We start from the raw sequence: 20,974 nt of genomic DNA on the forward strand, positions 1-20,974 counted from the left end.
TTCTTGTGCAAAACATGCTGAATACGATTAGCAATCCCCCCGCACCGCGGCGGGCGCCCGCAGCCAATCCTGAGCCAGAGTTTCCGCGCGACCACTCCCAGTTTGGTTTCGTAGGCGCGGGGCCGCTCTCCGAGGGCGCCCTCTGAGCCCACGATTGATATAAATATGTAATCTGTATTGATGGGCCAGGAGACGCACACCCAATACCTCAGCCCAAAGGCCAGGAGCTGTGGGGGCTGCCCCAACGTGGCTAGTGGGGGGCCTGGTTCCCGGGCTAGCCCCGCCCACGCTCGGACGTGAGCCCTCCTGCGGGGTCTGTTTCAAGGGCCCTTGGGCCCCCGCGCAGTTAACAAGTGGGGTGTTTATGGTGCGCACCCCGGCCCGCCTTGGGTGCTCCCCACTCTTATTTCGGAATTAGCCACTAGCCCTCCGTATACTCTAAACACTAAGCGGGCCTATTGTAGGGCCTCAGACTCTTCCCATTCGGCTCCGGACCTGGAACTGTCTCCTACAAGTGGCCGACCTGGCCGTAAGGCCACCAAGAACCTCAGAGTGTCCGAGATCCAGAGCGCACTGGAAGCCGGCTATTGCCACTTCTTTCTTGATTCCCATACGTAATTTCCCCCCAAATGTATTGCCCTGGCTTCTCAACCCCCACTCTCTCCCCAGCCGGTCGTTGATCCACTTAGGATCTTTGTCTCTGGTATGCTCACCTGGCTTGCTTTCTCTGAAGCTGCTGTCGGTGGACCCTGGTGAGCTGGAACGAGAAGGGGGGTGGGGATGGTAGAAGCGACTGGCAACCTTGGCTGAAAGACTCCCCTACCCCTATTCCGAGGTCAGAGCCAGGTCCAGGCACCCCATAGCCCCATTTCCCCGGTAGCTTCCAAGCTCAAACGCCGTTTCAGGGAAGTGAAAGAAACATTGCTCTTCTGGGTCTTGGGTTTGACTGGAGGCGACGACCTGGAGGGGTAAACTTGGAGAAGGGGCGGCGGATGAGCATCTCTGCCGTACAATTCTCAAGCTCTCCCTTTAGCCTTGGCATTCGCACGCTCTCGGAGGTTATGACTAGAACCAGTGTCACCACACTCCTGCCTCTTCGTCCCCTCCCCTCTTCCCCCCTCCCCTCCAAACCCGCGGCTGGGGCAGCCCTCACTCCCGCGGTGTGCGCATTTTAACGAGGCCCGCGGTGAGGAAATCCGTTCCCGGCAAGCCCGGGCTGGGCTCGTGGCCCAGTTATAGCAGCATTTGGAGGCCAGGCCCTTTGCTCAGCAGACACCGGGGCCTCCTTTTTCCCTGGCCGTAGGAACGCTCTCTCAGTCAATGGAAACTGCTGTCCCAGGGCGCTAGCCCCTGTGTGGGCCTCTTACATGTCTCAGGAAATGCGACCTTTTCCGGCCCGGATCCAGTAGAATCCAGGAGGTCTCTGCCTTGCCCCTTGCCGGTGGGCTACAGCTCTCCAGGATGCCCCAGGCCTGCCCGCCGCACCAGCTCCAGCCCCTGCAGAGGCCTAGACTGGGGCTGCTAAACGCCGGGATCCCAGGAAGCAGACCGCTCAGGCCTCTGCCTGCAGCGGGGAAAGACCCTTGCATCCCGGGTGATTTGCCAGGCACTTGGCCTTGTTCCTCCCGGTGTGAACCCAGACCGAGAAGGAAGCCGAGCCTGAGAAGACCCAGAGAGGGTGCACGGGAGAGCTGGCGGAAGAGCCCTGACGCTGGCTTCTGAGATGCAAGCAGTTGCGGAATCTGCCTGTTGTGGCTGCTCTTCGCCCGCCCGCAGCGCGGGCGGCCGCGCCACAGTTTGCGCTGCGCTCTAGCCGCTTCCACCCAACTGGCCTGCGCCTGGCGGTGACCGGATCCGCAGACTGGGCATCGGGGGTACAGAGGAGGGGGATAGGGAAAGACAGAGAGACACAGAAGGAGAGAAGGCCAGAGGGAGAGAAGAGAGAGGGGGAGAGAAGGGGAGAGAGTCTGAGAACTAATTCTTTCCAGTCCACAAGCTCCTGAGGCCGAAGTAGCAGCCGCAGCCGAATCAAGTATGTGTGGAGAGATCAGGAGCTGTCCTTCACTGCCCACCTCCTTCCCACGAACAAGGCCAAGGCAATTTCTAATCTGGCTAGGCCCACGAGATGGACAAACTTACATATGGAAAGCTTCAGAGCTCGGAAACCTAGGACCCTTCTCTGGATGGGCTTGGTCCTTATCCCACTCACCAGGAGGGTGTAACGCATTGGGACTGTGGCGCTCAGCAGTGCTACTGGGAAATGCCACAAAACTGAGGACTTCTTGAGAAGGGGCTTTGCCTCTTAGCACTGCTCATGCCAATCAAGAAAGCTCTGCAGAGTGTGAAGTAGGTCCCAAGAACAGGAGAGGGTTCCTTGAAAAGAACACGTCCCAGCAGGCCAATGGGCCGGGACTTGGTTACTCTCCCCACTAAATGCACAAAGCAACTTCCCAAGGCTGTAGATTGGAAAGGGTCAGTGGCCATGGGAGAGGATGCTTGAGATGGCAGAGGCTAAGAAAATAAAGTGAAAAGTCAATGATCTAAACCTATCTTTCTCTTTGAAAGTTAAGGCCCCTTTGGAAAAGCTAAGGCCAAGCTCTGATTCTTATCCTGTGAAAAATGCACATCTGGGCATTCCCACAATTTGACCCATCATTCTCAAGGAGTTCACAGACTCCTCACAGTCTTCTCCTTGGGCCCTCCAGAATGTTCCAGGACCCTCCGGAATTCAGCAGCCCTGCCAGTTTGACTGGTAAGACAAGCCGGTTGCCCCGGCCCTAGGCAGTTCAGGCTTAGTCTGGTCAGGGCTCTGTAGGGTGACCAAATGGGCTTCTAGGCTGGATAAGATCCAAGAGCATGCAGGTGCCAACCAAGGTTACAAAAGTCAGCTTGGTGCTGCATCTGCTATATGAAGGTCCCCTTGGCTGCCGACTCAGAGGAGGTGGAAGGCTTGCTGCAGCCTCTCAGACCATGGCATTGGCACTTGGGTCTTCACTGACCTTTGGGAGAGCTGGATGTTTTTCTCCAGTGTCTTTTCTACCCTTGCAATAAACCAAACGGGATGTTGAGTTTCTTGCTTAAAAAAAAAAAAAAAAGGATGACGATGATGAAGAGTGTGTAAGCCCATGTGAGAGTTCTTCTCTGGCCCAGGACTGCCACCCCACCCCCACTGGGGCTTGCCGAGCCTGAAGCCGAGCGGAATGGACAGCCTGCCGACGCGCCGGGGCGCCGACTGGCCTGCTGCCGCTGGTTCGGAAGAGAAGATATCCACGCAGCAGAAACTCAAGTTAGAGGCTACTGCCCTTTCAGCTGGTCTTGGAGCTCCCAGCATCCCCAACTGCCCCCAAGCCTCTGCACTCCCCAGACTGTAACACTGAGGTGTTAACTTTCTCAATAGAATATTCCGTTTATCGATTGCCTGGGCTTTCCCAAGGTTCTCCATTCCCGAGAGAGATTAAGAAAAGCGATTTAGTTGCAGCATGTGTAGGCTTCTGGACACTCTCTTCCCTCTAACCCATTTGCCTTCTTTTCTTCTCTCCTCTTCTCCCTCCCTCCCAGCTGCTGAATTTCTCTCTCTCGCCCTCAGGATGCTTTTGACCTAAAACTCTCGGTGCCTGCTTCCTTCAGCCAGGCCTGTGTAGTGGTTATATGGCAGCCCCTAAAGCCCACGTTTTATTTAGGAGTAAATATCGTCTGTTTCTACCTGGGTAATAACGCTTCCCCTCCCCATGGCCATGGAGCCGAAGTAATCGCCAGGCCAGTGGAAAAAGCCCTTTGGTGAGGATTACGATGCATTTCACCAGAGAGCGGCTTCCTACTCCTCCTGAGTAGGCCCTCGCAAATGACCAGAAATAACAAACTGTTATTACCAAAAAACACCTCTTTTTAAAAATACTGGGTACTGAGATTGAGATAGCCAGTAAACAATCTGTATCTGTAAATTGTTCTCAGGGCTTTCCGGGGTCAGAATTAACTGACCCGTTGTGGAGTTGGGCTGTAGCATCACAGAGGAAAAATAAATGCTACTTTCACATATCTGTTTTAACAAAAATTATGGACTTCTCTGATTCTCTCCTTTACTGTATAGTTAAAATATTTTTTATTGTAAGCGATGACATTCTTTTCTCGTTCATCTTTAAGAATGTCAGCATTTCCAGGGATATTTGCTGTGTCTGCTTTGAATTAATCAGGTGCAATCTATCCCTCAACAACGCACTTTAAACTTTTCTCTAAATCCAGCCATTAAACTGGCCCTTCTCTCCTGATGGGGGAATGTTGGGGCCTTTTCTCATGCTCCCTAAGTTACAGTATCCTTAATTTTGTCCGTAATAAACTGCTTCTGGCCTTGAAACTGGAAGTGGTTCTGGGATTTTAGGGAAGGCTCAGGCTGCAGACAGCATGGTGCGGGTGCCCACTCGGTGTGGTTCCTGTGGCTGCCTTATTCTGACAGAATTTGGAATCCCGAGCTCAACAAAGACTAGTGACTTTTGATAGACAAATTTACGAACACACACACAGGCACACAGGCAGCGCCTGTTTTCTGAGATTCCTGCCCCCACTCACCCATGCACTGTATATTTGTAAAAATAAAAAAAAACCATTTCAAGAAACTAATGAAAACATCGGAATAAAAACTTAAATATAAGAAAAGAGGACCTTTGAATCCAGCCTCTGAAATCTTAAGTCAAACGATTATTTTAAAACTTGTTTTATGACAACGCTGATGGACAGATTGTGATCAGAGTTGATTCTCAGTGCGAGCTTTCGAAAACGTATAGGTATTTACCAATACCCTTTTTGCATATTTTGCAAAATATGCAAAAGATATCATTTTTACATCTAAGAAATCACCACAAAACCCCAGCCCGGTTTATAATGGTACATTCCGAATAAGCAAATACAGACTTCTCTGGAAGCTTCAAAAATCATATGTGACTTTTTTGAATTGGCCTTCTTCAGAACAAAGGTTTTCCCCAGGCTGCTGGGGCACCTAGTAGGAAACCAGCAGCCTCCCGGATGTCTGCCCCAGGGAATAAGCCAGCCCCAGCGGCCACGGTTGCTGACCACCTCATTGTTTGGAGTAGAAACTTTATTTTTCCCAGCCCCGCCATCTCTCTCTCTCTCTCTCTCTCTCTCTCTCCCTTTCTCTCTCTCTTTTCCTCTCTCTCTTTTCCCCTCTCTCTGCCCCCCCCTCTTTTTGTTGCCACCACAATCCCGATCCCAGTAGAAGCAGAACTCTTTCTCTTGGATGCCCCCCATCCTTGGCTCGTCCCATTCTGAACATTTCTAGAAAACTGAAAGATCGCCTTGGGTGAATTGATGGCGCAGGGAGCTTAAATCGTCAACTTTTCCACTTAGGCCTCCCCCTGCTTTCCAACCTTAGTGAGCGATGGGAGAAAGGGGGGGGGGGGTGGGCTGAGTGTCTATAGCGTCACCCAGAGCGCACAAACCCAGCCACTTTTCCCAGTCCTGCTCTGACATCGGCCACTTCCCCACTCCCGCCTCAGCCAGATTGAAATTGCTAAACTTGTGGCCTCTTACCTTGACACATTTCCGAAATCACTGCCAAGGGACAGCAGGCTTCTCCGTGCCGCGACGCCTGCGAGGCCTAAAGAAGGAGCGTTGCTTTAAATTACACCAATTACTTCTCGAAGGTGACCCCCCTTTTTTTGATACTAAGGGGAGCGGGACAAGTGAAATAATGTAACGTGCTGCTCTTAGTATCAGAAGCGAACAAAGGCCGAGAATCGCGCTGGGGTTCCCGGCTCCCCGGCGGCTTTGACATTGATCGGACGTGCGCCATCTCGTGGCGGCTGAGTGACTAGGCCTAGCCCGAACTTCAGCCCGGAGCCCGGGAGAGGGAAGCAGGCTCCAGGCATAGACTGAGGGAAAGAATGTGCCCAGCCCGCTGCTAAAGAGATCTCATTTTTACATCTAAGAAATTGCTGCAAAACCCCAGCCGGGTTTATAGCGGCGCATTCCAAATATGCAAATTGGCCGGCCCCGGACGGGTTTACGACCACATTGTCACAGCCATCGGAGGATGGGCTTTTATAGGGCTCAGAAATCAAACCCGCGCCCGCTCGCCGCCCGCCCGCGAACAGTCCTCCTGGCTAGACTCTCTCTAGCAACTTGCAAGACTTTGGTTAATCTTTAACCGTCCCAAAGGAAGTCTTTCCTTAAACCCTGGGTTTCCCTGCCCACCCCTCACTGCCCCCCAAGAGAGTCGTTGTTCACCTCCGTGTGTCTGTTCATCAACCTAGACATTCATCTAGGGGGTCTGTCCCATTCCCTTTTGAGCTCGATTTCCCCAGTCGCGCCAGTTAGACAAACACACAAACACATAAACAAAGCGCGGTCTGGGGTCTGAGGCCTCTCTCCAAATTCCACCTTCTCTGCAGTTCTGGCCCTGCCTGGGTGGCTAGGGAGGGGGTGGGGGTAGAGGTGGGGGGGGGGTGGGCAACAAAAGGCTCTGGCCTTTCCGCTCTGCCCCTCAAGGTTATGGGTGATGTCCAAATTTAAGGCAGAAGTTCAAAGGCAGGAAACAAAGAGGAAACCGGCATCTTTCTTTCCCCAAAGGGAAAAGGCAGCCTCAGCTGGGAGCTTGGGACAAAGTGCCCATAGAGGCTCCTGAGAGTCTACTCTTTGTGCCCAGACCAGTCTCTGTCTTCCTAAGGAGATCCCCAGGGCACCCTACAGTGCTTCTACTTCAGGCCTCCTAGTCCTGAGGTGAGCAAACCCAGCTTGGGATCAAACTAATCAGCCACTTGAAAGCCCAGGGCTTTCTCCCAAGCCTCTCTCCAGTCTGAAAGGATGAAACCCCCAATTCCAGGTCCTGAGATACTCCATTCCTGGGACCCCGCCCCCCACCCTTCCCAAAAGGACCTGGCCAGCCACCTTGGCTTCCCAAGCCTGGCTTCCAGTGGAGTTAAATCCCGACTAAGTCACCTCCCCACCCCTGCAGGGGCCTGATAACTTGCCCCTTTTTGGGGGGGGAGGGTTGGGGGGGCAAACATTTGGCAGTAAAAGGCAAACAGGAAGAGGACTGTCACACCAGGACCCAATACTCAAGTTTCCACAGTCTTTATTTTCCTTGTGCCCTGTCGCCTGTGTACATGCTGCGACATACGTGGTGGGTGAGAACGGAGGACAGGCCAACACTCCCATTACAAACAGAGCCATCAGACACTTCTTAAAACAGGGAGGCAGAGGAGATTCCATGGGAGGGTACCTGGCTTTCTCAGCTGAGGTCCCCAGAGCCTGTAGGGCCAGACTACCTTAGAGCTTACCCCTATGCTTTCCGAACATTCCAAGAAATCAAAAAGATCATTCCCAATACCCTTCCCGCCCCTCCAATCCCCCAAGGAAGTCAACGAATGGCAAAATTTAAAAAGTATTCAAACAAAATAGGTTATGGTTCTTTTATTTACAAGTCTTTTGAACACCATCCCTGTATGAAGCGTACATTCAAATATTTTTAGCAGTGAGTGAGTTTAATCGTGGAACACTGTAAACAGATAGAGCCTTTAAATATTCTCTTCATCATCTTTTTCCCCCTCTACATTGCATCTTTTAAAATTCGCTTTGGTTCCTGCAGGGAAATATATATATATATATATAATATAATATTTATTTTTTAAAATAATTCCAAACTCCCTTGAGCTCTTGGAAGGTCGCCGGAAGCTTCCAAGCTCAGTTCTGGGGCGGCGAAGGGCAGAGTGCGGTGCCAGAACTGGGTATTTTGGGGACTCAAGCCCCTCATAGCTGGGGACCGCTGGCCCGGCCCACTGTGTCGCTGAGCAAATCCAAGCCTCAATTAAGTGTGGTGGAAACTTTGCCAGGCTGCCGCACTCCACAGGCATTTCCTGCAGAGATCTTGGGGCCAGCGGCCTGGATGCAGCCTCTTAGCTTTTTGATGTTTTCCACCTCAGGAAAGGTCTGCTCTGTGACCAGGCTTTAGGCCTGAGTGGCAGGCCAGGAAGAAAACCCTCACCGGTAGGAAAAACTAGGTGGGCTGCAGGAGACAACTGCTGGAAGCCCAGGCCTCAGACAGTGCATTGAGTGGCTAGGAGGGGTGGAGAGCTGCTAATGCCACCTGGAATAGATTTTTTTTTTCCCCTCCAGGATCAGCAGCCCTCTCCCACCTCACAGTCACCTTTTAGTCCAGCCGCCGTCTTTCACATTGGCTTTGGAAAGCAGCCCCACTCGGAACATCTAGGAATCCTCCCCCCTTCCTCCTGTTCCTGTCCCCAAGCTGAACTGGGTTTAAAGACAGAATAGCTTCTTGACGCAGGGGTCCCGGGGGGTGGGCAGGCTCCATGTGGAGGGTCCTGGGCCCAGGTCGTTCTCCAGGGCGCTTGGCAGGGGGCCCAGTCCTGATGGAGACCACACCCAGCCCAAAGCTCCACAGTCTCCAAGAATGAACCACCAGGGGTCCCAAACCATTTATTCTAGTTGATGCACAACTCTCCAAATCCAATTTTTGTTAGGAATCTTAACCACAGATGCCCAAGAGAGTCCCGGGCCGCCTCCTTAGAGGCTGTCTCCGTGTGGCCTCCTCTCTTTTGCACATCTCTTTTCTTCGAAAGTCACCACGTGCCTTGACCTTGTCAAGGGCAAAATCTGCATATAATCTCACGTGTATGAAACCCCCCACCCAATTCCAGCAGGCTGGAGCCTTAGAGGAGCGGGTTGGCCGAGTAGTACTGTAAACGGTCTCTGTTAATTTTTTTTTCCTTCATTCTCCTGTTCTGAAACCAGATTTTGACTTGACGGTCAGTGAGGTTGAGCATGCGAGACAGCTGCAGGCGCTTCTCTTTGTTGATGTACACACTGAAGAAGAATTCCCGCTCCAGCTCCCGGATCTGGTACTTGGTATAGGGGCAGCGCTTTTTTCTGGTGCGTTGGCCACCTGTGGAGGGAGAAAGAAGCAGGGAGTGAGTCAGGTGTGGGGGCTGCAGTCTGTCCTTGAGCCCCGAGTGGAGGAAAAGGGCTGGCCCAAGGGACTGGCCCTGTGCAAACCCCATCAAGGTCTCCTCAGTCCCCTGCCTTCAGACTCCTACTGCCAGCTGGGGACAGGCTGCAGGCGGAGACTCAGCCCCAGATAAAAGCCAGCTTCCTAGATAGGCCCCCAGGGAAGCTGCTCACGCTGCCCCCAGAGCAGAAAGGAGGGTTCCTTACAGCAACAGGCTAGTTTGTGCCGCAGAGGCGGCTTTCAAAGCCGCCAAGTGGGGGTTGCCGGCTGCCTCCAGCCCCGCCAGACTAAACAAACAGCCGCCCGCGGACATTTCACCTTCAAGCACCTGGGCTGCTGGTTCCTGAGGCAGTAAAGTCGGCCCCAGCCCCAGTCTTTCCCGGCTGCGGCCCTGACTCGGCCCTTGTTAGCATCTGAGTCAGCTGCCGGGTCTTTGTCAGCCTGCGTTCTGGCCACCAACTCCTGCCTCCTGGACCAGCCTCCTGGCTTCCACGAGGTGAGGGGGTGGCAGCGGAAGCCCCCTACCCTGGGCCTTCCCTGAGCACCAAGGCCACAGAGCCACCCAGGTCCCCAGTAGGGCAGGGGTGCTGATTTAGATAGGGTGGAGGGAACAGGGGCTTCCCAAAAGCTGCCGGCAGGCTTCACTTGCTCCCCTTTTCAATAAAACTTCACAGGAGGAAAGGAAAAACCCGCTTTTGACAGATTGAATAACAATTGTTAGTAACATGCAGTTGGACAGAAGGCGGCACGTAATTGCCACCGCGCCAGAGGAAAATGGCTTCCTTTTGGATAAAAAGGCCAACTTTGGCTTAATTTGTTCCTTTTAATGTGTTGCTCGAGCTACAGCGGGCTATTTTATCTGTAAAACACGCTCCTAGCGCCGTCGTTAAACAGGGATGCCTTTGAATCCCGGCTGGGACTGGAGTCCCGGCGCAACACATGGCTTTTATAAAAATCTCCGGATTACCTCGCTATCAAAGGCTCCCGGAGCCTTTGCAGGGGGAATTTACAGGCGCCCACCTCCGGCTCCCCAGCCCGATCTGGCCCTGAGCGGGGTCGAGCTGCCGGGCTTGGGACTGAGAAGGGAAAAAAGGGGAAAAGGAGTTGTGTGTGTGTGTGTGTGTGTGTGTGTGTGTGTGTGTTGTGTTTTTTTTTTTTTTTTTTTTTTTTTTTTTGCAGGCATGCCTTGGCCGGTGGGTATTTCACGGCCAATTTCAGCACTCGCCACGTGATCCCGCCTTTTATAACAAAGTTTTGTTGGGGGAAACCTAAAGGCCCTTCATAAACCTTATATGCTTATAAAACAGCATATAAAAATTTAACAGCGGTGCTGCGCTAGATTTCCAACTCCCCTTTCATAAAGCGCAGGGCGCTTGCCTTTATACGTACTGGAGCCGCTGGCCTTGTCCTCAGTGTGGCCGGAAGACGACTCGGGGCTGCTGCTGCTGTCAGGGCGCCGTCGCCGCTCCTTCTCCTCCGCCGCTGCCGCCGCCGCCTCCCGGCAGCCGCCGCCGCCGCCGCCGTCCGAACTTGAAGTTGCCGGCGTGCCCGTGCCCGTGGCCGCTGCCGCTGCTGCCGCCGCCGCCGCCGCCGCCGCCGCCGCCGCGGAGGTCGCTGCGGCCGCCGGGGGCCCTTTCTCGGCGCTCTTGTCCCCGGGGTAGTCGGAGGAGGCGAGGTTTTCCGGGGTGCCGTAGGCCGTCTCGAAAAACTGGTCGAAAGCCTGTGGCAGAACGCCGTTCCTGCCCACGGTGCTATAGAAATTGGACGAGACGGCGGGGGTGGGGTGGTGGTAGACGTTGGCCGAGCTCTTGGCCAGCACGTCGCCAGGCACGCCGGCCGCGCTGGGCGCCTGCAGGCAGTCTCTGTGCACGAGCTCCTCCGCGGAGTAGCAGTGAGCCAGATTGCCGCGGGGGTGCCATTTAGTGGCGGGCTCAATGGCGTACTCTCTGAAGGTCACTTCGCGTACGGGTTGGACCTGGGGCAGGTTGGAAGAGTAGGAGTATGTCATTGGGCGCGAAGACGGGGTCTGGGGCAGAAAAGAAGGGAGGCTGGAGAAATCTGGACCCGAGACGTAGTAAGTACAACTTGGCAAATACATGTTAGAGGAGCAGGGACCACGCTCATCAAAATCCATCATTGGGCTACCTTGGGCTCTCCGCAGTAGCCGAGCTTAACATGATTCTCCACTGCAGCTGCCTCTTTGAAGCGGATCCGTGAAGTAGAAATTTGGAGACGTAAACTGACGTGGAAATCTATCCCCATCCTTAGCAGGGAGGTGCTGGTCATGTGACCCGATGTTGAAATTGACAAGCTGCGAGCTGGTCCGGGCCTTTTTTTTTTTTTTTTTCTCCCCTTTCCTTTCCCCCCCTCCCCTCCCTCCCCGGCTTCCTTTCTTTGTAGCCACCTCAGGGGAAGCAACAGATCGTCACTCGGTGTTCTCACCGAAAGCACGTAATCGCCGGTGTAACTCATGTTGGCTGGGGGGCCTCCCGGCGCGCGGCGAGGCTGGGGTGCGTCCCATGCCACTCGCTTGTGCTCAGCTGCACGGTCCTGGCCCTCAAGTGCGCCGGGGGCGGCGAGAGAGCTCAACTCCTGCCACCCATCACTCCCCGGGTGAGGGATGCCCCAGGCTGGGGGTGGCCGGGTGGGAGCTCGTCGCTGCGTGGCCCGTGCGCGGTCCTGGAATCTATTCTCCTGGAGGCTCGCGTTCGCACCTCCTTCTTCGCTATCCCCCTCCCACAGGCTTGCTCTGGAAACCACCTCTGCCTCCGACTCTGGCCGGACCCCCTTCGGGGCCAGGGTTCGCAGCCGTGGATGTGCCTGCCTCGTGGCTTGCCCGATTTGCACGGTGACTTGATTACACGCTCGCATTCATGGTCACTTCCGAAGCGCTTTAGTGCCTTCCGTCCCTAAACCGCCAACAACCAGGGCGGCTTCCCCCGCGGTTTGTCAGGCATCTGCAGGTCCCGGAAGGGCCTTCGTCTTACCCGGGATCCACCTCCACTTCATTCTCCCCGCCGGCCTCCTCACTCCACCCCCTGCTCTTGAAGAACCCCCCCCCCCCCCGCTGCCTGCCGGGGTTCGGAGTCGCCCGGCAGAGCCGGGGGCTGTGGGGGCTGCGCCACGGTGCATGGGTCCGCCCGCCTGCCTGGTCTCATGGAGCTGAGGACCCGGGAAGCCGTGCGGTTGAGGCGAGCCTTGGGCTGCTTTAGGGGCGCTGACAGCCGAGGAGCGTTTTCCTGGGTATGCTGCACCTTCCGCGGGCTCAGCAGGCTGCCAGCGGAGCTTCAGAGCTGAGTGGGGGCAGTGAGGAGACGGCTAGGGACAGGGAGCCGTGGCTGAGAAAAGGGTAACATGCTTCCTCTCCTTCCTGGCGAAGCGTGAGAGCCAGTGATGTGCAGGGAGAAACTCAGAAGGCTCGGCGCCTTTTCTGCTACTCATCCCACAGAAGAAACACAATACCAGAGGAAAGAGCGCTGCTTCCCAAACTCGCGGGACCGGGGGTGACAAGAACGCCTCAGAAAGGCTAGATTTGAGCCCAAGGTAGAGACAGGGGCCATAGCTGCTAGTAGGAGTCTTAGCTTTCTTGGGAAAAAGAAAGAAAAATATTAAGATGGTGAAAAATGCTTGCCATCCTGCAGGATTGAATTATCAACGTTTGGGAGAAGTGAAAGAGGGCACAGGGCTGCTAGGCAGGACCGCAGCTGGGAGGGGCCCAGCCCTGGGGCCTCCCCACACCTATCTTCTTGGAAGGAGCTGGATGTCGCTGAAGCAAAGTTGAAAAATGAAAAAGGATAACCTTTTCCCTTTCCCCATCCAGGAAATAGCTGAAGGTATTTATATATCTCGGGGAGATTTAGAGTATAAACTCTAAGATCTTTGGTATTTAAGTGTCAACATCGATTTATTTATTTATTGCTGAGCTGACTGTAACTGACTCAATAACAAATCTAATCATGTATTGCACTGGAAAAGAACTATTCTCATTATGTGTTTTCTCCAAATGATGGCCCACCGTTGCATTTGAATACCTGCTGTAAATATCAATAATATCGAGTAATTACTCTGCAGTGGAGTAAACTAATTTATTGGCATTAATGTTTATGTGGCTCCTACCCCCTTCCTTTACAAGGGTTGCTTATCACAAATCAAACTAGTCGGACACATTGGTTTAATGAACTCTTTATTCAGGATTTGCTGCAAGAACTTTCATACCCCTTGAATCCCTAAGAGTTGAACTTGAAATTATTTGTGCATCTTCAGCTTGACATATTTGTCCACTGTGGCTTGTCCACTGTGCAGAGGGCAGCAGTGGTGTGAGTGAGGTCTGGTGGGAAGGAAGGTTATTGGGGAAAGGCAGCTTGAGACCTCCTAAAGCTGGGAATCGCAGTTACGGGATTGCCCTGCAGCGAAAAAACTTCGATTTCCAGCAGTGACCAACAAGGCAAAATATTTATTTCTCCACAGCATCTCTTTCTTGGAGACAGAATATAAAAGGGAGAAGGAGAGGTTTGCGAACAGTAGTGTTTGAGCCGTTCCCGGACTTGATTTTGGCTCTCTGAAACTATCTCCCAGTAGCCCACCCAGTCCCCCGCCACCCCGACCCTCGAACAAAAGGAATGCTTGAGGGGTTTCAGTGACTTTGCTGTAACAAAGGCGCCACCATTTCAGGGCTTGCCCCGCCCCTGGGTGAAGGCAAACAAATTCTTGCACTTGTATTAGGGCTTTTAAGACTATAATTGAACCCGGGGGCGTCTAGGAGAACCGAAAACAGTTCTAGACAGACCTGGGGTTTTATAGCAGTTTTGGCAGTCAACTTCAGCTTGTGCCTGAGCAGACCGGCTGCGGTGGCCCGCCAGCCGGGGACGCCAGGCTACCTCCCCCAAGCTGCACGCAGCCCCTCTCCTAATTAGATCGGCTTTCCCCTTAGTGCCAGGGAGAGGGGGTACCGGCAGAAAGGTCAGTATGGGGATATACACTGTTCTGCGTAATCAACGCCTCCCGTGCCCCTGAGAGCCAAGCCGAGAGGGTGCCAGCAGGTCTGGATCCCATGGGTATCTGTAGGAGACAAAGGCAAATTTCCGAGAAGAGGCTGGGATGGAGGAAGGCTCTCCCAAAGCAGCTGGCAGGGTAATTCAAGAAGGCTGTACCGATGCGGGGTGCCGGGAGGGACACACAGCCCGGAAGAGGATATGTTGGGGTGCTGCAGCAAAGATGGATGAGGGGAAAGGCTTTTGATGCCAGGAGAAGAGAAAATGCCTGGAGTGGCGAATGTTTTTACTTCCCCAGCAGCGACAGGAGGGGGTGCTCAGATCCCCAAGGCTTCGGACTTTTCCCAGCTTTGCCCGCTCCTGCCCCTCTTGCCCAGAATATACTGGCAGTGTGAATGTTTGCGGGGGTGGGAGGGAATAGTTGGGGGTGGGCGAAGATTGGAGCATCAGACCAAATCTGGGCAAGCAGGGGAGGCACAGCTGCAGGTACTTGGTTTTGACTTTGCTTTGAGCCTAACTGACTCTTCCGCTTTGCAGGAGGCCCTACACCCGAACTGAGCCCACCCTGCTCAGGGGAAGACCTGACGGGTGCTAAGGCCACCTGGAATGCCAAGTCCGAGTTGTATTTCTTAAAGAGATCGAGTGGATGAGGCTGTGACATTGGCCCCTGCCGACTGGTTTCCCACGAGCTGTTCTTTCTCAGGAGCTCCACAAAGCGGAGCCATCTCCAGAAAGCAATCTTCAGCATGTATTTCCTTTTATCCTCAACCCAGAGCCCCACGGCAGCTAATGCAAAAGGCCAAAAATGTTTTGGAGGAAGAAAAACAAAGGCAGGAAGTGGCGGCGGCCTGACGGTGCGTGTGTGTCTGCGGAGAAGGGAGGGAGCCGTTTCAATCTCTTCTTGTTGTTTTTCCAAACTTCAAGGTCTAGGCAGCCCTCGCAGGGCCGGGCCCTTTCGTTCCCCAAGCCGCGTTTGGAGATGGCCACCCGGAGAGGAGAAGGCTGGCGCCCCCGCGTCAGCGTGGTCAGGCGGAAACGGCTAACGAGGCGATTTGCTCAGCAAAGCAGACCGAGCCTTTGCAAGGCTCCGTGTGATTTGGCCTTAAATGGGGGGGTGGGGGGTGGGGGTTGAGGGGTTCGGCAGCACCTCCCGGATCCTCCTGCTGGGGCTGAGTGCATCTTGGTGGAGATGATTCCTGCGTCCTACACTCCACCCACCTCCCCAGGCAGGATACTGGAATAAATTGTGTCCAGGTGCCTCTGCCCAGCACTGCCGCCTCCCTCCACTTCTTTTTGCAGCCAAAGGGTGCCTGCTGGTGGCGCCCGGGCCAGGTAGCTTTGGTGCAGTCGGTGCGCACCAGGGCAACGTGAGGCTCTTTCACTGGGGGGGGGGGGGGGGGTTGTCATGCTGGGGATGTCTGCAGCACAGCCCTTTGAGGGGCATGAGCCGAAAGGACTGTCACTTGATAGTCAGCTTAACACCTGTTCACTCAAAGGGAGAATAAAACCGTGGGCAGGGAGCAACTCTAGACTGGGGTTCCCAACCCCAAGTGCCGCTGCTGCTAGGGTGCCCTCTTTTCCCCTTAGTGCTAGCTTGGGCACTGAGGCCAGCTCACTGACCTCCAAATCTGAGGATCTGAAGTCCCCAGTGCCTGCACTTGCAACCCCTTCAGGCAAGTCAAGCCCCTCGGCAAGTAGCTAATAGTGGGAATGCCAATACCAGGCTGCTCGCTCACCATATTCCCTCCCTAGCTGGTCCTGTCTCCCTGCAGCTCCTGTTTGCCTGTCTCCCCATCCTCTTTCCAGCGGAGTCTCCCCTTCTCCAGCCTCCGGCCTTTTCTGACGCCCCTCCTAGGCTAAGCAAGAACTGAGGTGCCATGGGAGGGCACCCAACACTCAAGCACAGAAAAGGGGGCTGTTAGGTTCCTGACCACCCCCCACCCAAGTTTAGGACTTCACCAGGGATCTGAACTAGATCTCTTACCTCATTCTTCCGAACACTCCATTCCAAGGCTCTACCGTGTTATTTTTCTTTCCTTCTCTCATCAATATTTCCTTCTCTTCTTGGGACCTAGCTCCAGGATGGCAGCTAGCCTGGGAGGGGTCCGGCCCACTTGACAGACCAAACCTCACTCGCAAAGATCTACAGTCATTTACCTATGGATCACTTAGGGCACCAACATTTTTTGCCTTTTCTTGTTGTACTGAGCCCCTAGCTACCTCGGTCCCTAAAACGTCACACTTATTTCTAGAAAAGCTACACAGAAGACTATTTCAACCCCAGTGACCACACTGCATACAGGTGCAAAAGCCAACTGATGGCCCGGTGTAGAAACAGCCACTGAGCCCTTCCTGGGTTTGGAGGCCAGGCTTTTATTTGAGGGCCATCTCCTTCTAAATGGGAGGTGTCTGGAGGTGCGTTGTCCTCCATGGTGATTCTGGATAATGGGTTGTCTGGGGAAGCCCAGGGGATCTCCCAGGATTTGTTCTCCGGAAACAGTTTATCGGCAGATTTTGGCCAATCTATATCACATTTCGAGGCGTTGTCCAGAGGTGGCACTGAGGCTGCCATGAAATATCTGGAGACCCTCTCTATCACTAGTAGGTGGAGGCAGCAGTTAACTTCTCTCCTTGCCTTGGCAAGGCACCCGCCTGTCCACAAGCTCTTCTACCCTTGCCTATAGCACAAGAACAGGTAATGCCTTGAACTTGACCTTACGGTTGGTTCTCATCTGACTCACAGGTTCAATCTTCCAAGGTCCCTAAACATCTGAAGAAGTCCACATCCTTCCTCTGGTTGCTAAAGAGTGGGGCATAGGGCTCAGCTGAGGGTCCCAGACACTCAAGCAATCTGGTTATATTTAGTTTAGTGGGTCCCAAATGGATGGGAGAGAGTTACTTCCTTTGAGAATAACTATTTTTACTTTTATTGTTGTGGATTCATTATTTAAAAAAATCACCCCCCTCATCTTATCAAGTGGGAACAAATGGAGTAGGGGAAACTTTCAAGGACAAAGCCCTGGTTCTCAGCATCTGCTTTCTATTCTCCCTGAAACTTCGGCCCAAACGGGTTTCTCCAGCAGAGGGTATCTGCAATAAAGTGGACAAAAGAGGGCGGCCCAACCAGAAGGCTAGCCCTGGCCCTCAGGGTCTTGTCCCTACAGCTGTGGTTCACAGGAAGCCTCCAAGGCCCCAAGCTCCAGCTGCCTCCTAGGTCAATTCTCCAGGCTCCTTCACGTCTACTCCGGCAGCAATCCGTGGTTCACATTGCAGACTTAAAAAGAGCGAGCCCATGCCCAGCCCATGGCTACCCTAGGAGTCTCTCCCACATGCCCTTCCAGGCAGTTCTGCGACCATACCTATTCATGGACAATTCCTCCAGCTAGTGTCCCTTCAAAGGCCCTACTTCACCCATGCAGCTTTAGGTATAAAGCCCAGCTATTCTGTCCTCTGTGGAGGTGGGCGGGGGGGGGGGGGGGGATGAAATCCTTTACAGGGCCTCTTTGATTCACCTGGAGCCTAAGCTCAGGGCTGACTCTGCCTAAGCTATTTGTTTACCACTGGGCCTGATGGGTGACCCTGTGCAGGCAGGCTACGGGGCAGAGGGCAAGGCTCCCACCCCTCCAGAGCACAGTGAGTGGGTTTGGGGGCCCCGGGAGTCAGGGATTTTTACCTTTGGCAGAGTGCACCTCACTTCTTGGCACAGATTTTAGGCAGGAGAAGAAGAGCATCAAAGTGCACAAAGCATCAGCATGCACTTCAAGGAGCAGACCTGGACTAGAGGACCTTAAGAGAGGTTCCCAGCAGGGTCCTTGCTCCCCTATCCTATTCCTGGCTCTGCTGGCCCACAGGCCCTGCGGGTCCCCTGTTTCTGCCGGAGCCCAGACCTCTGATCCAGCCACATTCGCTCTCCGGAGCTTGCGGGCGCTGCCTCTCGCCGGGGCTAGGCCTCCGCGGGCTCCGAAGTGTCCTGGACCAGCTTTTCCAGGACTCGACGGGGACATAGCCTGGGCCACCTCTGGCTGCGGGAACTCCTTTTCAGTAGGGAAGCCAGGAAAGAACCCTGGCCTCCAGTCCGCGAGTCCAGGCCATCAGAACCCGCTTGCAGCCGGCCAAGTGTGGGTCCCGGGCCTTCCTGAGTCCGCCGCGGCCCTGACTGTGGAGGCGGCCATCCTGCGGAGGACTTGACCTTTGCGGCTCGGCGAGGGGAGGGCGCTCTCTGAGCTGCCGGGAGGGGGATTCTGCTTTCTCCAGCTTCTCCCACCCAATAGCAGCCTGGACAACCCACGCATGCAGCGCCGCTCACCTCCATCCCCCCTCCATTTTGTGCAGTGTCCGCAGACCCGCGGCCGAAACAAAGCCCCCAGCAGTGCTCTCACCACCTCCTTTGCGAGCTCTTGTCCCCAACTCCCCTTGGCTAAAAGGTTCAGAGCTAAAGCCAAGCGGTCCAAGGCCCTCCCCAGCGTCCTCTTCTCTCGCTGGACCCCAGCCGCCCGCAGCCAATGCCAGGGTACTACTGAGGGTGCCAACCGGGCCCCTGCCGGTGCCATCTTCCCGGGAGAGGGGTCCTGGCCTCGGGCTGCGGGCGGCGCCGGGCCTACCGCCGAGCAGAGCCACAGAGGCGCTGGGCGCAGCGAGGCCGGAGGCCGCTTCCCGGCCCAGGCCCAGGCCCAGGCCCAGGCGGAGACCCGGGGCTGCCCGGAGGGCCCGGATTCGGGTCCACAGCGTGCTCCCGCGTGCCCAGCTCGCTCTCCGCTCCCTCGGATGTCACCCCACCCCTCGGCCCGGGGCTCAGAAAGCGGAAGTATTTGGTAGAGAAAAAACACGGTTTCTTTTCAGTCCGTCCTCAGAACCCCTTTTAGAGAAAATACTCCTGTCAAGTTTTATTTCCCGTGCAAACCACCTTCCACGCTGCCAAGAATTAAGACCGGGAGAGATTAAATACCCGATTATTCTCTTGGGGAGGGCGGGGCGGGGCGGAGAAGCGGGCACCCGCACAAAACATTCGTTTCAATCGGCTTGTCCTCATCAAATCACGCCTGGAGAGGCCCGCCAAGGCCCCGCTCTCGGGCGACCGTGACGTCAGCCTGCAGCTGCGGGGCGACTCCCCGGCGCGGGTGCCCGGCCCTCGGAGGAGCCCGCCAGGCGCGGGCCTCGGGGGTCCAGCGCCCTGACCTCGGCCAAACGTGCTGCTGCGTGCCTCCTGCGACACACAAGCCTTGCAGGCAAGGCCGGCTCTGGCAGGGTCGGAGCCTCCATTTTGAGCAGAGGGTTCGCTTGGAAGCAGGGAGGATTGGGAGCGTCGCCTCTGCCCCGGGGGCGCGACATCAAGCGGCGCTCTGCGTCCGCGGCTGGCGCTTCTGCGGCTCGTCCACACGCCCGCACCTGGGCCGAGCCCCGCGCCGCCGCGCCGCCGCCCGCCAACGTTCCAGCGTCTCTAAGGGGCCGTGCTCATGCTTTCTGCCGGGGTCCCGGCTCTTCAGCTGCGCGACGGAGCCGGGCAGAAATGGAATCAACTGTGACAAGGCCGTAGCTGCTTTCATGGAGGGATTTTTCCGTGCCGGCGTCTTTCTTCCTTCCTTCCTTCCTTCCTTTCTTTTTCCCCCCCTTCCTTTTGAAATCAAATTAAAAATAGCAGACACCTCTCAGGCATTCGGCGGCGCTAGGTAGAGGTTGGAGGATTGAAGCAGCCGATCAGAAAGTGGGTGTTTTCGTAAAGAATGAGGCCGGCTGCTATTTACCCGGCGGCCTAGCCGATGAAAACTTAATTGTTGTGTGCGGTTCCTAAAACCTACGCATAAATCTCCCCGGGGCCGCTCGGATAACGCCACATCGTTGTTTATGAAAACTGGGATGTGAGCTACTCGCTGCACATTTCTCTGATTCACCAGGTCTTGGGCTGCTGACACGCATTCGATCAACTTTAAAGGAACGCGCATAAATCAGGAAGCCCCTAGCGTCTCCTCCGTAGAGGTCCGCAAATCCGGAAGGGCGCCTCTGAACCCACCCGGGCGGGGGGCTTAGCAGTGCTGGACAGCCTCCGTCTCCCCTCCGAAACTCCGGAATCCGTAGAGAGGAAGCGAGAAGCCGCATCTTCACCAAACCCTCCAAACACGCAGCAGGGTGTAATCTGCACAGACATTACGCGGTGAAATCTGTGTCATTACCCGCACGCATACGTATCACCCTCCGCTGAATTTCACTGACTCGTGAATTTTTCAGAAAGCACTTCCATTAGGTTGAGTTTTAAAAAAGAATCATTTTCTTTTCCCCTTTCTTTAAAAATTATTGCTTCTCTCTCTCTCTCTGTGTCTCTTAACAATTTAAACGGATGGCTTCAGTTCTGCATCAGGCATAAATAGTAGTTAAATGCAAAGTGACATTTTACAATCATCCACTTAAAATACCTTAATAAATTTGACAGTATTAAGAGCATATGGAAAAAGTGGTTGTTTTTTTTTTTTAAAGTCCCATATTTACAGTTTTTTAAAGGGCAGGCCATTACAGGATTCAAAATCTTTGCTAATAGATGAAAACACTGTCTAGCTGTTTTCATATTTACAATTTCTTGTTCAGAAGAGGCTTCCCTTTTAGGGAAAAATAAAACACATTTGAATCAGCTATCCAGCTGTACTATCCTGGTGTCTGGTGTTTTTATTGCTATATGGTGGCTGGAGTCCTTTTGGATGTCTTTTTTCTAAAGGTTTAGACTAATTGCTATTTGGGTATTAGGGATCATAATCCATGCTTGCTTTAGGTTATCTGGTAGATCCATAAGAATTTTAAATAAGAGGGGAGCTAGATAGGGTTGACTATCACCAACCATTTAGAACGGGGGGAAAAAACCTGAAATATCTTCCGTCATTAGTTTCAAAAATTGAAGGGGGTGGGGGGAAAGAAAACTACTACTTTACCCAGAGTTCCTGCGATGGGTTGTGAAAGGGGCGGTATTCGGGCTTCAGAGCGGCTGTTGGCCTCCTTCCTAGGCCTGAGGCTCAGAATATTTCTC

At 54.3% G+C, this 20,974-nt stretch overlaps 1 protein-coding gene across 1 annotated transcript; it reads right to left on the bottom strand.

Annotated features, from left to right (window-relative positions):
- Positions 1-8,551: 8,551 nt before the first annotated feature.
- HOXA11 (homeobox A11) lies at positions 8,552-11,174 on the bottom strand. Its single transcript, XM_042977405.1, has 2 exons — positions 10,364-11,174; positions 8,552-8,911 (listed from the first exon to the last, which is right to left on the bottom strand). Exons 1-2 carry the CDS (start codon positions 11,109-11,111, stop codon positions 8,679-8,681), a joined length of 981 nt encoding a protein of 326 aa, XP_042833339.1. The 5' UTR covers positions 11,112-11,174; the 3' UTR covers positions 8,552-8,678.
- Positions 11,175-20,974: the final 9,800 nt, after the last annotated feature.

Source organism: Panthera tigris, chromosome A2, assembly GCF_018350195.1.
Source record: "Panthera tigris isolate Pti1 chromosome A2, P.tigris_Pti1_mat1.1, whole genome shotgun sequence".
Taxonomy (NCBI): domain Eukaryota; kingdom Metazoa; phylum Chordata; class Mammalia; order Carnivora; family Felidae; genus Panthera; species Panthera tigris.

Coding starts and splice junctions, on each gene's coding strand:
- HOXA11 (XM_042977405.1), bottom strand. CDS start 11,111: ATGATGGATTTTGATGAGCGTGGTCCCTGCTCCTCTAACATGTATTTG. Junction 8,912..10,363: donor GGACAAGGCCAGCGGCTCCA/GTACGTATAAAG, acceptor CTCCCTCCACAG/GTGGCCAACGCACCAGAAAA.